Source organism: Apteryx rowi, unplaced genomic scaffold (genome assembly GCF_003343035.1).
Source record: "Apteryx rowi isolate R43461 unplaced genomic scaffold, aptRow1 scaffold_74, whole genome shotgun sequence".
Lineage (NCBI taxonomy): Eukaryota > Metazoa > Chordata > Aves > Apterygiformes > Apterygidae > Apteryx > Apteryx rowi.
The window spans coordinates 2,569,707-2,585,188 of record NW_020451027.1 but is presented as its reverse complement, the minus strand read 5'-3'; the positions used below and the strand labels follow the sequence as shown (position 1 = coordinate 2,585,188).

Sequence of the window (15,482 nt, the reverse complement as noted above, 5' to 3'; positions counted from 1 at the left end):
AATGATTTGTCTGTGTCTACACRGACTGAAATTCATGGCTATTGTTTGCTAGTAGTTGCAATTTCTCAAGGTTGGTTTTGTAATTCAGTGCGATTTTGTAGTGAAGACAAGCCACTAATGGGGTTCGTGATGCAGGTGTGGGCCAAAACCCCACTTAGTGATAGGCTCATCAGATTTAATGGGCTTTACTGTGAAAGCATCAGAATATATACTTTTTTTCCCTAATTAAAGTAGAACTTAATTCAAGGGAATCTGTATCACTGTGGAGGGAAGAACTACTCAAGGTCGCTTAGGGTAACAGAAGTGATCCCTAACTGACCTATTTCCAAGAACAACTTCTGGATTTAGGTAGCGTTTAGTGTAATGATTGCAGAGATCAGAGCCCAAGTATTCCTGTGCTTTCAGCGTAACTGTATACATAATGATAAATATGCTACTGCATGCCTTGAACTAAGAGAATTTCATCAATAACAATTGTTCCTGTTCTCATTTTTAGACTTCAAAAGGCTATATAAAGCTTGTGATGTAATTAACCAGTAGGACAGTACTTTGAGTATGGCTTTTGCATGTAAATCTGTACAAGTCAGTTAGATTTTGCTTTAAATTAACATACAAAAATTGCAAATATGTTTTGGTCTATTCTGTTTGATCAAAAGCTACAGAGTTCCTATGTGCTCTATAAACTGACCACTCCATATATCCCAAACAAAACAGAAATGTTTCTATTTTTAATTTTTGTAATATTATTTTATTTCACGTGACTTTAAATACACTGAAGATTGGGATGAACAGATTTTATGCAACCACATCTTGTACAGATCATTTTATATAGAAAAGAAATAATGACACCCACTAAAAAGCTGTTGGTGTCAAATAATCATTTATTCTGCTGTTGTTGACTTACCCCCATGTAAATGACAGGGGCTTAGCTACCGACAGGAAACAACTACATTCCAACAAATGCTTGAATAACTTTTGTGTCATCAAAAATCTGTGTGGAACTATGTGCTTTGGGCTTTAATGCTCTTCTCTGTCACACATGCAACAACAATAAAGGGGGAAATATTAGTGGCATCAAGAAAGAAGGCTGCTTTTTACAAACACCCTTCCCCAGCACATCAGCGAATCTTAAACTTCGTATCTGAAGTTTGGGTGGATTTCAGGATTGATGTCATATATTGTGTTCAAAAGCTTTTTCATCATGCTCTCCATGTTCTTGTGGTAGCTGCTAGTGAGGTTTTGGATCGTTTCTGTTGTTTGCTCTTCTATTTTAGTGGAGAGGTTACCTTGGGAGCCCATTACCTGAAAAGCAGAAGTCCTCTGAGCAAAATAAAGGCTTATATATGACTCTATGATCATTGTACTTGAAGTAGCCTCTAAGAATTTCTCTTTATCATCCAGTATAAACATTATGCAGGCACTTCACAGTGCTTTCTAACAGTACGGGTATGATCTAGATTAAACCACACGCATAATAAACAGGATTAAARGGAACGCTTCCACATGCTCATTAGCACTGGAATCTCCCCATATAATGCAAGTTTCCCAGCTCGTTGTGGGAGCAACATTTTACACACTTTCTCTTTTATACCAATCATTTTAATTTGCTTTCTATTTTAATGACTAGTCAACTAAATTCTATCACTAGTATGCTTCGTTTGGCCTCACTGAGAATGAACATGAACCCAGCTGTGGTGCAAAACATGGGAAAGCTTTCCTGAAAATGCATAATTAGAGTTTCAGAGTATTTGAAATGTCTTCAGTAGTTAGTGATGTATAATCCTCAACAGGCCTCAGACAAGGTCTTTTAATGTTACATTTTCTTATCTGGCGAAATACCAGACAGCTCCTGGCACAGTTAATACCAGGACATTCGCTTAGAATTTAATTGACTCTAGACTAGCTGAACATTTTAGCAAGGTTATGTTACAAGCAGATGCACATGTTCCAAATCCGGGACTTTGGTCCCCTTCCTCCACTGCCCCAACATCCTCTGAATTCCTCCCTGATGGAAGAGTCCTTCCAATATTGAGAGAAAATTTTGTTTCTAGCTAAAGAATTGTGTGGGGCACATCAGGAGACTGTTCTGTATATTGATAGAGTAAGAGAGGAATAAATAACATATTATTCTTGTTTCTGCCCTGCTTCCCTTGGGTGGACAACCAGTTGAAGCTAATCTGTGATGTTAGTGAGTACCTAGATGACCACCAGAAACAAGGGGGGAAGTCACTAGCTTTATTTTTGATGTGATTTTATCCCAACATTGTCCTTAAAGGAAGGAAAAGCGGCTGAATTAAGATTCTTGCACAAAACACCATGAAATTCTGTTTATCTGTACCTGACAATGTAGTAAGAAGTTTGTCTGCAATCCAGATGTAAGACATTTTCTGATTTGGAAGAAATTGAGGACAGAGAGACAATTGTAAATATTGGGAAAAGATTGTAGCTTTCAGTAGTAACTATTTTTAGTTTGCATTTTATATTAGCTTTTAGACAAGTTAGGAGGGCCTCATGGGGAAAAGACTGTACAGTTTAGACCACATTTATGGAGCTGAGTTTTTCCACCTGGAAAAATAACTTTCTAGAGTTCCCAGATGATTATGTGTTATCCAACTACTAAGTACTTTTGAAAAATTTCAAGAAAAGTATTATAATTTAAAAAAGAGCCTCTGTAGACTGGGAAACTGCTTGCATRATTCATGCTAATACAATAATTTGAGACAGTCAATTCTTGTACTTCCATATACTTTTATTTTCTTTCTGTTTTTCTGCTTCTGAATTTCTAGATCTTGTTCTTGTCAAAATCCAGACACTGCCCTACTTACTCCATGATTTGTACTGACCTCGAGGGTCTATTCCTTATCGGGCCCGTACTGGTGTTATGCTAGTGTCATTCCAAAGTCTTCCAAGACTTTACGTTGGCTTCAAAGCCACAAAATTCAGAATAAGGCTTCGCATCTTCAAAGTTCAGTGATCTCTGAATCTGGGTATTGACACCACAACTACCAGCAAAATTAACTCTAGCTCTGGCCTTAAGTTCTGTATGTTTTGAAAATGGATCTTGCTAATTGTCACTGTAACCTCAAATTAATAGTTATTTTGTCTTGCTGTTGTTCATTCTGGACTGTTGTGGAACAACTCACAAGGTGAGAAAATTTATCCCAGTACGGATATAACAACACACACTAAGAGGAGGAATGGCATTAAACGTGACTGTGATAAAGAATCAAAAATATTAGCGTCTGAATACCTGAGCCAGCAAACTGAATTGGGTATGCGGCTTCCCTCTGCCCTGGCTTAGCAGGATCTCCTGCCTGCCTTCCAGGCGCAGGTTAATAACGACAACGTGTGTCTGGGGTAGATAAATGTTTGACATGATGGGCTCAGGGCATGTGAAGGAGGGCTGCAATGAGCTTGTAAAACATGCTGTCTCTTGAGGAGCAATATGTGTTCTGGCCTTCCTGTGTAAAGTGTTCAGTCAACAAGCAATGGCCTTTTTGTGCAGCACTAGTTTTGTTTGCGATGAGAAAATTTGAGTTCACACCAAAGCACAGGAACAATTTTTTTCTCCTCAGCTGTTTGAAGACCTTAAAACACAAAAGTCTGCCTTGACTGAAAAAGTGAACACATTTTAGAGGTGTTTTTGCTTTATTTTAGTATGAGTAAAGATCTGAAATTGTATGTATGAGACAAGTTCACCTGGCCTTGCTGTGTGACATTGTGTCTGGGGGCTGACGGTTTTTATTAGAGACTTTGTATGTATATGTGCTCCTAAGGCCGATGATCTCTGCTGGAAAATGTTTTATATGAATTGTGGCTGAAATGACAGTTTTGTAAAGCAGTTTTTATTTGACCTCTTTGGCTTTTTTGTTTTGTTGCTGCTTTTGCAGATGTAGTTTCCCTTGGCTTTGCACAAAATAAGCAAGGAAAAAAGAACAAAAAATGAAAAAAGGTCACCAAGGAAGAAAAAAAGTTTGTGATGAACCTTCGTGAAAATACTAGAGAAAACTGCCAGATAGTGTAAATACATAAAATGAGCTACAATTCAAGTATGAAAATGTCAGCCGGACCACTTTTATTATGAAAATATAGTGAAAACTCCCAATGTTTGTACAATTTCAGCTCATCAAAAATGCAGTGTTGTGTGCAGTCAAAAAGTCAGCTAAAGTAGAGCAGAAATCAAAAAAAAGATTTTAAATCTTTTGTTTTTACCAAAACATCCGCCTTATTTCTACTTCCCATTTCAAGACAAGAATGAGGTCTGTCTGAAATTAAACAAAGAGAATCCAAAGGTTTTTTCTTTAAGGGAGATGCACCTTCAAAAGACATGCGTGAACCCAGTCCAGAATCTGGGCAATTTTAGTGATGTTTAAATCCAAAGTACCTTACACAAATGCATTCAAAGCCTGTGGAAAAGTCCGACTGGAGTCTGTGCACATCACAGGGATAAGCTGTGTGATAGGTACGTTTGCTCAGTTTGATTAGGTTTGTGAAAGCCTCAAAGTAATGCCATTTGGAGCAATTTGTTTTACCACTGAGCACATCGACACTACAGAAGAACACGCGGGTTTCTTACTTACATTCGTTTGCTTATGCCTAAATTCTTTCTCCCTCTGTAACCGGTAGTGGTCTATCTCTGCTATGGCTTCCTCTTTGGCCTGCTTCAGTCTCTTTCCCTTTCCTGAACAGAGGGAAGAAACAGGGAGTTACTTCAGTTATTGCTGTATCTTAGAAGATGAATCTATTTCCCGGGTCTTCGACGTGGCGTGGTAATTTCATGGACAAAGTTTCAAGCAAAGTCAAGAGCAGTTTTATTTGCACAGAATTGTCAGAAGAGCCGAAGTGATTTAGCGTGCTTTGATTGAAGGCGAGTCACATAAGCACCTATCCTCAGAGACTGCTTCCTTGTGTGAAAGCACACATCAAAATGAAAAGTTTGTTGGTTTGCTAATAACAGAAGTCTTTTTGCAACTAGACATTTTCTCATAACACAACCGATTCTTTTTTTTTATCACAGCTTTGTGTTTAAATAAATATCTATCTTTTCTTCATCAGCAATAGTAGCAGCCAGATAACAGATTTTAGTTGTCACTGATTGGAAAAGACATTATTCTGTAAGATTTGCTGTATTGATTGGTTGCCAAAATCCCTTCATCCCACACCAACTGGATTCTATTTAGAGCTGGCAGACTTCCAAAATACTGCAAAGATGCATCTTAACCACTAAGGAACTGAGCTGCAACCTTCCCACTTTGTTGTCTTCTTCCCCACCTTTTTTTCCTCTAACATTTGTTAAATGCAGAGATGAGTGATTAAGAGAAAAAGGATGTCAAAGGTATGCCTTACTAATGTGTAGAAAACATGAAAATGTTTGTAAAGTTAAAAAAAAAAAAAAAAAAAAAAAGCTTTTTTGAAATAGGATGATCTGTTAAGTGGCATTTTAGGCTTTAGTGCAACTAGAGCCTTCCTCCTGAAAAGGCTTGTTCACATGCTTAATTTTATGTGCTGAGAATAGTTACTTTGTCTTTGGTAAAATACTAAGGGTTTGTAAAATCAAACCCATGTAAGGCACTGCAGGACTGGACATACAATTTATGATATTCCCTGGGTCTGCCAGGGATGCTATGTATCAGATGAAAGTAGAAGGTTTAATGGAAATGTGGTGCTTAAGTTTTTACAAGAAGCAAATACTGAACGTGTCATAACCATCCAATGGTGATGCATCTCTTTCTGTTTTATATGAACTAGGTAGAGTCACATGGATCTCCGCAGGACTTGGCTACACTACTTTGTGAGGAAAAAGCCACTTTCTGACTGATGGGGCTGTAAACCTCTTGAATTTAAGGCTGCCATTATATTTGAGACTCCTGGGCTAATGCTGATCTTTTGTTGGGGGACTCTCTTCTGTACAGCTAGAACTTCAAGACTGGGAGAGGTTAAGGTTGCTTCCTTCTCTCAACGGATGCAAGGTCTCTGATGGAAAAAAACCCTATCATTTARTTGCTTAAATTAGGACATCAGAAGAATAAGACAATGAAGCCTGGGCAACTGAAAAAAGGCATCTTAGTCTGAAGCATGAAATATCCTTTTATTTTATTTATTTATTTTTTTGTAACCACCTGCTTGACATCATTAACTTGTATGAATACTTTGGGAAGATTTAAAAAAAATCATTCAATTCAAGCATAAGAACTAAAACCAGTACCTTTTCTGAAATCCTAAAGAACGTTCTCCAGCTAAACTAGAAGACAAGCATCACTATTTCTCATTTATTTTCTCCAGGCAGCTACACTGGATTGGTTCCACTTGTGCTGGACTTCTGTAGTCTTATTAGATGTGACATATAGTAATCAGCTTCCCCTGGGCATGGCACCAAAGTGAACCTGGATGCTGTGAGGAAAAAACATTGGTTTTGATACATCYGTGATCCAAGAAAATCCTGGATGAAATGCCTGATCCAGTGGTAAACTATTTGCTCGGTGGATGGCCCATTCTGAAGTCAGTATCTGTAGTATGGTGAGTAGAAGCAGAGAAATGCCTAACACACAAATTTCCTTTCAAAGCCTTGATTCCTGGACCATTTGACTCAGTGCTGTGCTTATTGTGGGATGTGAGGAGAGGTGAGGTGAGACTGTGTAAAGCTTTTCTACATGAAGGAGCAACACAGTGTGGCACTTGTTAGATTTACTGACTCTCAGTTCATCTGGAGAATGCTTTTTTGTATAGTTAATCACATTTATCAGAGTCCATATGCCACCAGGGAGTTATAATTTTGTATAAAGGGGCAGAGTTCAAAAGCTAGCATGTTCTTTTCCAAAGTTTGTATTTGTTTGGTAAGAGCTGATTACATTGCTGTATTAAGTCTTGGGACCAGTAAGCATAACCTGACAGATTCACATAAAAGCCTGACATCAGTCTGGACAACAAATTTAGAACCAGGTTTAGGTCTGTGTTTTGAAGTTCCCCTTATCCTCATCCTCAAATCTGGAGCTCGTCAGCCTTTTGTAGAGCATGCCTTCAGGAGCGGAGCTGGGAGGTGATTCTCTGAAGGTGCAAGTCAGTGGAAGTGGACTGTGATGAAGCTCTGCCAATTTCACCGGCTGAGGAACTGGAGCTCAATAGCAAATTAAATTATTTCAGAATCAGTGGGATTTTAATTTCAAATTCCATCTGGGGGGCCATCTGTAGYAAATATGTTGCATATTTTGGCCACCAGATAGATAAATAAATCCATTTAAAATGCACCCAATAGAATGAGATTCCATAAAACAACTGCTCATCTGCCCCTGACAATGTAGCTAGTGAAGCAAAGAAATATATATATACATACATGCCAGTTCTTGACAGTGCACTGGAGTATGCACCGTACATAGGGTGTTGCTATAGGGTGGCAGCCATTTCATTTTTCCATGATGCCTTCAGGACTGGCACAGCAGGAACCTGCTGCTTCCTATTTAATTAAGTGGAAAAGCTGTGAGTAAATTACTGCTAGTTCAACAATGTTGCGGACAGAATCAGCAACTGCCAACATATGCGATAGTGCATATGCTGCACCTGATTAAGTTAAGCAGAAACTAGAGCTTAACCTGCTGTTTCACTAGAGGCAAACCAAAATTAATTAATCAGCCTGTTATTAACTGCTTGTCTGCTACCTTAGTTGTACAATCGAGGATTGCCTTTTTTAAAGTCTTGCTGATCGTATGGGCCGGACTCTCTGCAGCAGCACAGCCGAATTGAAATCAAACCTTATGTATGGAAGGGTGGCAGACCGTTGTAATTCAGCCAAGATTAAAGGAGGGCTAGAAATACATGAAGATGGGTGAACCAACCTGACCACGAGAAATTTACTCTAGGGTCAGAAAAGTGAGGTACAGAAAGGTGCAACTTTGAAGAGAACTTTGCACCAAAGAGCCTGCTTTGATTCTGCCCATTCCTCCACGTATTAGATTTTGTCTTACCTAACCAGTGGGGAAACGTTACTAGCATAGGGAAAAATTCTATTCATCTTATTGGGTATTTCTGTAATGGTAGTGAACTAGCTCTAGTTAGATCCAAAAGAACTTTGAGGTTTTTAGGCTATTGATAATTTTTTAGACCTTGCAAGAAAAAGATAGTAGAAGTCAAATATTTCTCAAAATGTGACATTCTAATTTGCTCAAACACTAAGTTATCTTACTTTCCAAAAATTGCCTTGCTAAAATTGTTTTTCTGTTTTCAAACATATCATCCAGGCTAAACTTCTTCACAGAAACCATGTCATACAAATAAAGTTGCCAAAAATTAATCAATTTTTACTTTAAATAGGACCGTTTCAGTTGTCTTCAAGAGTGTTAAATTGTCTGCAGAACGGGATTTTGGAATGCTCATTTTGAGAAGATTATTTTTTAACTTTAAAGAAGTACAATAGAAGCAGCTGATCAGTATATGTAGCTTTTTCACTGGATAAGATATGTCCTRGATATTATCCAAGAGAGAGCCAAGGATATAAGTTTGTTTATAATATCTTATTTTGGTTAATGTTTGTTTTTTAACCTGATTTCCTGAAAGCTTTAATCCGAGCTTTCAATTTTTTTAGACACTAGAAATCAAGCCAAGACATGAAAACCTATAGGAAACCAAATTTTGCTAAAACCAGTGTTCATCACACATTTGTTTCCCTTGTTTTACCCAAAAGGATTTTCAGGAATTGACGTCTTGGCTCTGACAATGCTCATTTATTTCTGGGATCTAAATTATGCTTAAAGAAAGAATAAGAGCCAAAGTAGTGCAGTCTATAAAAGGACAGAGGGCCACAGGCTGTCTTGTTTCCTTTTTAATCGATTCGATAGTTTCAGCCTTGCCTGCGTGCATTTACCAAAAGACTATTAATAATGTGTCAGGTATAACTGGCATCAGCCAATGATACAGTAAAGATATTGCAAGCTGGCATAAAGAGTATTGACCAAGAAGTTTGAGAAAACAGATACAGAGGAGTTTTATCAAAATATTTTTGCTTTTCTTCATGTTTATAAATAGCATTTTATTTGTTAAATTTTCAGATATTCAAAGTGGATTTTGCATTACAAACAGCTACGTATATGTCAGAAAAAAATGGGCCCGTTATCTGTTCATATACAATATTGTGTGTGTTCATGCCGAATTTTGATCTGGTTATGTGAATATCTATTTGTAAAGGTTCTGCAAGGGTTTTGCTTGAGGGTAGTTTTGATAATCACATTTTCTTGAGAATGACTTGCCCTGGTCACATCCTGTGAATGATCTACCTTTCATTCCTCTTATATTTAGATGTAAATAGAATAGTCTGACTCATCAGTATAGTTGTGCTGTGCAAAGATTGTTTGCAGTGGCAAAGGAGGTCGTATTTACAGTTTAACAGGGAAAGGAATGCACAAGTAGGGACTGGCAAGTTCCTTGTTTTCACTTGCAACCAAGACCCAGCGATCCCCAGGCCCTGAGCAGAATCTGCTGATTTGAACTGGTAATAATTGGCTTTGAGCTGGTGTTGCTTGAGGTGAAGCAGCATATTCCTGTCTTGTTTCTCAAAATTCTGTGTGCATAGGTTAACCAATCATATTGCATATATTGGTTGATTGCAYTTCAGGTATTTGCTTTTATTTTAGTTTTTGATTCTGTCAGAGACAAACTATGCAGTCCTTTATGTTGATCTAAATGCAGAATAACTCTGGGTAAAAGACTTGAAATTGTTCTGACTTGACACAACAGGATTTGGCACTGAAAAAAAATCCCATTTGCCCTTGTCCCATGCTATTTAAGCTATGCTGGTATAGTTAGGTATCTAATGTGGCATAGTGACATTGCTATGGAAAGTATTGAAGTTAAGGACGAACATGGAAAACTTCTGCCAGTATAATAATGTCAGTTTGGTGTATGAGAGCAGAGGCAATTATACCAACAAAAAATGATTAATATGGTACTCGCACAATTTGGGAAAATGCTATAAGCAAAATCTCTCTCTCTCTCTCTCTTTTTTTTTTTTTTGGTAGGTTCACTGAAAAACTCTTGTGATTTTGGGAATAATACAGATTGTCTTGGTAAAAGTTTTTTCTTTTGCTTAAATGGAATTTTCTTTATTTCAGTTTGTGACCTTTGCCTCTTGCCATTTCACTGGAAACTGAGAAGAGTCTGTTTCCATCCTCTTTACTCACAGATATTTATTTTCTAGGTATCTATCAGGAGTATATACTTTGCTTACTTAATTTTTCTAAAGGAGAAAATTATATTTAGTTTTAAAAGTAATAGAGAAGGAACTCATACTAATGAAATATTTTTATTCTATTCACTGATAGCAAAATATTTAATACTTGGCTTTCTGTAGCTGCTGAATAACTCTTACCTCAGCTTTGCACCACTGGTGGTTGTAGGCAGTGGTTTAATTCAGGTTTCTGGTTCAGAGGGGTTTGGAAGATACTGTATTCATAAGAAGCTCATCACAAGTGCTGTGTTTGGGGCTGAGGTGATGACAGAAGTGCATTTTTGTGCAGAGTAAAGTAAATACATCTGTAACCTCATGTTTGGATTCAGCAAGGCACTCATCTTCTGCCATTACTTTTATGTTTATGTATATAATGATATTTTTGTTTTTTGGGTGTTATTAATTTACAAAATCTCTTTTTAACTGGCTATTAAAAAAAAAAAAAAAAAAAACGGAACACAAGGGGTAATCAACATGAAGCTCTCGTGGCTACAGGCCTGGTTCTGCAGTCTGTGTGCAGACCAGACTCTCCTCCTCTCCATTTAGGGCTGGACGGTGCCTGCCCGGATCACATGCTTTCTCGCGTCTTGTCCTGGGGAACAGCATGTTGCCACTGACCTAAATGAGAAGGAAAGAGCAACGCCACCAAGAGCACCTCATCTGGCTGTGTAAGGTTTGAATCACTCCCGAATTATTCYTTGCTTTGACTGGGAGCAGCAGCTTTTTATTGTGAGCCTTTGGTTTTATGAAGATGAGAGAGGGTCTTCTCATTCTGTTGCCTTTTCCATGGCTACAAGACATAGGCAGCGGCTAGGTGCTCAAAGAAGGGTTGTTGCCTTGCCGCTTTTTTTCTGTCTCTGCTGTACAAATTAATATATCATGCTAATAATTAATGAATACATAGTGATGCTGATTTGTGTGTAGAAGGGATATAGAGACTACACAAATTATTTTTGTTTAGCTTCTATTTCTCCCTGGAAAACAAAATTTATTTCTTCATCACACTCTCCTGCACATGACATCATCTTCACGCTTTTTAGCTGAAGCCTGTAGGACAACATTAAGTTTCCCTGCTGCTGTCTTCTAAATCAAGATCACTCTGTGAAACAGTATTAAAGTTCCCCTGCAAATGCAGCTCAGTGACTCATGTGGTTCATACCTATTTTAGGAGAATATGGTCACCATATTTTTGCATTAAATCACTGGGAGATGAATGCAGAAAATGAAGGTAAGAAAAATAGATAATGGAAAGGCTCTACTAACAGAATTCTTTCTTTTATTGAAATTATTAGAAGATTCAGCTAGAATTTTTTTTGGATATTGCCTTCGTTTTTATATTTGTTACTATTACTTTTTGCTTATAGTTGACTAGAATAAAACTGTTTTAATTTATTATTCTTGGGTATTTACACATGCTCTACCCTGGGCATTTAGGAATTCAGCAAATGAGAGTTTGTTTTAAATTGAACATTTAATCACTTGCTGATTGCATGTGCCATGTTAGGCTTATAGGAATGACCTATCACAGTACTGACAATTCTTGTGACTGTACTGTGACTTTGATAATTAGCATTATCCTGAAGTCTCCATTTGTTTGCATATATATATATATATTTTTTTTTTTTGAAGACCAACTGACATTAAAAGGTAAGTTCCTAGTTTTCACAAGTAAAGAGGAACACTGAAAATTTTCTGTAAGACCTAAAATACAGAGTCTGGAGTCTGGTTCTCCAGAGCTGGCAGCCAGAGGCGTGTAGGCTCCTAGCTTAAGTGCCTAAAGAAGGCTGTAGTGTCATTATTGGAACTGGGATAAAGCAAGGATAAAGATAGCTGACAGGATGAACATAACAAAGAAAACCTTGTTTAATGTAATAAGGTACACAGACACAAGCACACACACAGAAACAGGCACATACACACATATACAAAGAGTATTAAGCAAACTATGAACCTTCAGGTGTGGTTAGATACCTGACGACAGTCATGACAAAATACTAATGTAAGTGAGAGGGAAGTGGTACAGAAGAAAGAATAGGGGTGGCAGATGTGTTATATATACAGATGAAATAATGATTTTTTTCTGTGAAACACTGTATTTCTAGAGAGTTTACGGTAGAAAAATACAATAAAACCAGGCCAGATACTTGCTTTTTTTGGCTTCTTCCAGTTTGTCTTTGGCACGCTTTTCTGCCTGCAAAAGCTGCTGGATTCCYTGAGACTGGCTGGTCATGCTGATTTCTTGAGTGTGCTTCTGCAATAACTGGAGCTCTGAGGGGGTTTTATACAGCCATCAGACTCTTCCGCGTGCGTTTTGTTCTATCAATTATTACAACAGCCTTCCAGATTGCACCAAACCAGCCTGCTCTATCCAGATTACTGCTGACAAGAAGACCTGCTAGTGTGATCAGGAGAAACACATCAACAAGTTTTAAAGTGATATTCTCTCCTCCTCAGGGTCACCTAAAAGCTGAGGTGTCTAATTAACACATTGAGAAAAGAAGAGACTAACACTCCAAATGGCTTATAGTATCATTGAGAAATATATATATTTTTTGCTGGAGTGGATTTTAGTTAATCTTGTCAGAGCAACTGAGAACAAAAAAAATTTTATTTCTTGAAATTTTCTTTTAATGAAACTTCCCATGAATATGAAGAATCAGACTTAGATGGTCAACAAGGAGTTTTGATTGAATACAGTGAACTGATTGTAGACATCTATTTGYTGTTACTTCTTGACATTATTCGTTAGAGTTTTTTAATTAAAAAAAAGTCTTCATTGGAAATTAATTAATCAGGGACTTAAGTTTAAGTAATCATGTGGTGCTTGGTGTGTTTTGTGTTGAAATCTGCCCCTCAGCCACAAGGGAGATGAGTGCTGTGGCAGATAGCTGTGGGATTTAGCCCTAACATCCGGCCCTCAGGGAAGGCGTATTTGTTGGTCTAGGTCTTACTTTCAATATACACAAACATATACAATAGTCAAACGTGTGAGTGTGGCTGTAGATTAATATCTGGCTTCCTACAGTAAGAGTCAGTGTCTTGTGAGCTACCTCATGAATGATCAGCGCTTCAGTGCTTGTAAAAACTAAATCTCCCTGTCAAAGGTACTCTGACCATTAAACAGGGAAGCAGGAGGGGAACATTTCAAGATTCATAATTAAAATAGGTTTTTAAAATACTTCTTGGCAWGAGTAAAGCATGTTTATTGCAAGTTCTTCTGACTCAGCTATGTAAGGACCAGAGATCACTCAAACCTCTGATATACCTGGGGTTTTTTGGCTGCGGTTATCATTTCTTTGGTGTTCTCTGATATTGGCTGTGGCTGTAAGGGCTTTTCTGGTGCTTCCTAGGCAGCTGTTGTGTACATCTCGCTTGCTGCAAGGCTTTATCCAACCCCTGTGAGGAAATGTCTGCTGGTGTTATAAAGGCTTTGGTGTTTCCCAAGTGGCTGCAGGCTTGAGGGAAAGTGTGAGAAGCCTCTGACTCTCTGCAGTTGCACCCTGAACGACAGATGGTAGCACTGAGACTTTGAGAAGGAGGCTGTTTCCTTGCCCTGTTTGGGATCCTGGGGAGTCCGACCCCACGCTCAGTCTTGCTGTTGGGAAGATGCCTATTTCTCATCACGTATCACTCATTGATTTTTTTTCCTTCACCTAAAACCCATSTGAGATGGCTACCTATCTCCAGCATTGAAACTACAGATCTGATCTAGTTGCAAGAGAGCAAACTTGGCACTATCTTTAGAAAAAATTAATATATAGCTTTGAAGTTCATTTTATTTGGAAATAAAAAAGGAAATGATGATCAGCTGTACAAAAAAATGTACAAACTGTAGGGTTAGGAAGCTTGTTGTGCCATTGGGGCTAAGCTCCAAATGACCTGGCTAGCAACAAAAAGCGGAAGTGGAAAATGAAAGTAAAAAATGAAGCGCTCTGGTTTACTTGGGGTAGGAAACTCGGGCTTAGAACTTTAAAGCAATAGTTACTTAAAAATTAAATGAGAAGCAGAAATGCTGTCAGACTCATCTCAGACATCAAAAGTATATTCAAGGCAAAGGGCCCTGTCAAGCAAATCTCTGTGCTGCAAGAAATGTTACCAAAGAGCTGGCAAATTAAACTGCAGTACAGTTTCAGGGCTTAGGTAAAAACATCAGGGATCATGCGCCTTGCATTTCTGAGCAGTTTGCAATGCTGTTACATTGTTACAATGTTCCATTGATCTTAGTATTGCTGTAAATTTTCATATTTACAATTTGTTAATTTTAATATTTCACGGAGGAGCATTTTATATGATTTTTTTTTTTAAGGAAAAAATCCATTGAACAGATTATAGCATTCTTCCATTGTTCAAAAATACATATGTTTCTTAAGCAGATCAGTTGAGCTGCAGATGTCAGATTTCACATATTTCAATGTTTTTCTGAATCAAGAGAACTCAATTTTAAATTTTCCCTGTAGTTAATTCATATACAAGGAAGCATAAATATGAACTTTTCAATTGCATCTTCGCAGCAGTTCACTCGCTCTCCAAGCCAGTGGAAGAGGCCTGTGCATGGGCATGCCGTGCTGGCACCCGTTGCCACATCAGACGGGTACAGCAATGTCTCTGCAGAGAGGAAGAAGATCATTAATTTTGGCTGGTGCTTATACATATTTAGTTAGGCTCCATATGAAGTGCTGCCATTTAGAGTTAATTTCCAAGCTTGTCTGATGATGATGACGGTGGTGATCTCAGACTATTCTGACATGGCACCTCTGTGTATTCTGCTTTGTGGATAATTCATTAAAATAAAGTAGGTTAAACCACCAGCGAACCAAACAGACTCCTGCTTCATCAGGCAAGCCAATGAGAAACTTCTCTGTGCTGCAGGCTTTCTTTCCAAGTCGGAGAGAGCTCCAGAGTCCTTTAATTAAAGAAGAGAAGCTGATGTGACGACTGGTGGGGGGGGGGGGGAGAGAAGTATTTGCAGAGGGAGAGAAGTTAAAGAGAAGATTTTCCAAAAACAAGTCCCTTTCCTTCGCAGCAAGTTTATCTTTTCATCTAGCTGTCTTGGCCTCCAGAATTGCCTGTAGCCTTTTCTGGTTATTCCTGCTGACAGAAGGGGAAAACTGGATCAGCTCTAGCACTTCTCACTCCCTCAAAACTAACCTGCGGAGCCAGTAAATGAAGTCATATGAGGGACGAGAGACCCTGCAGAGATCTCCCTGCTCGTTGCAGCACAACCAGCAGCAACGCTCTAAATCAGACATTTCTAGTTTAGGTGGAGGTT

At 38.2% G+C, this 15,482-nt stretch overlaps 1 protein-coding gene across 1 annotated transcript; it reads right to left on the bottom strand.

Annotated features, from left to right (window-relative positions):
* Positions 1–1,128: 1,128 nt before the first annotated feature.
* On the bottom strand, positions 1,129–12,443 carry ATP6V1G3 (ATPase H+ transporting V1 subunit G3). Its single transcript, XM_026087907.1, has 3 exons — positions 12,362–12,443; positions 4,581–4,681; positions 1,129–1,302 (listed from the first exon to the last, which is right to left on the bottom strand). Exons 1-3 carry the CDS (start codon positions 12,441–12,443, stop codon positions 1,129–1,131), a joined length of 357 nt encoding a protein of 118 aa, XP_025943692.1.
* Between the last annotated feature and the right edge of the window lie 3,039 nt (positions 12,444–15,482).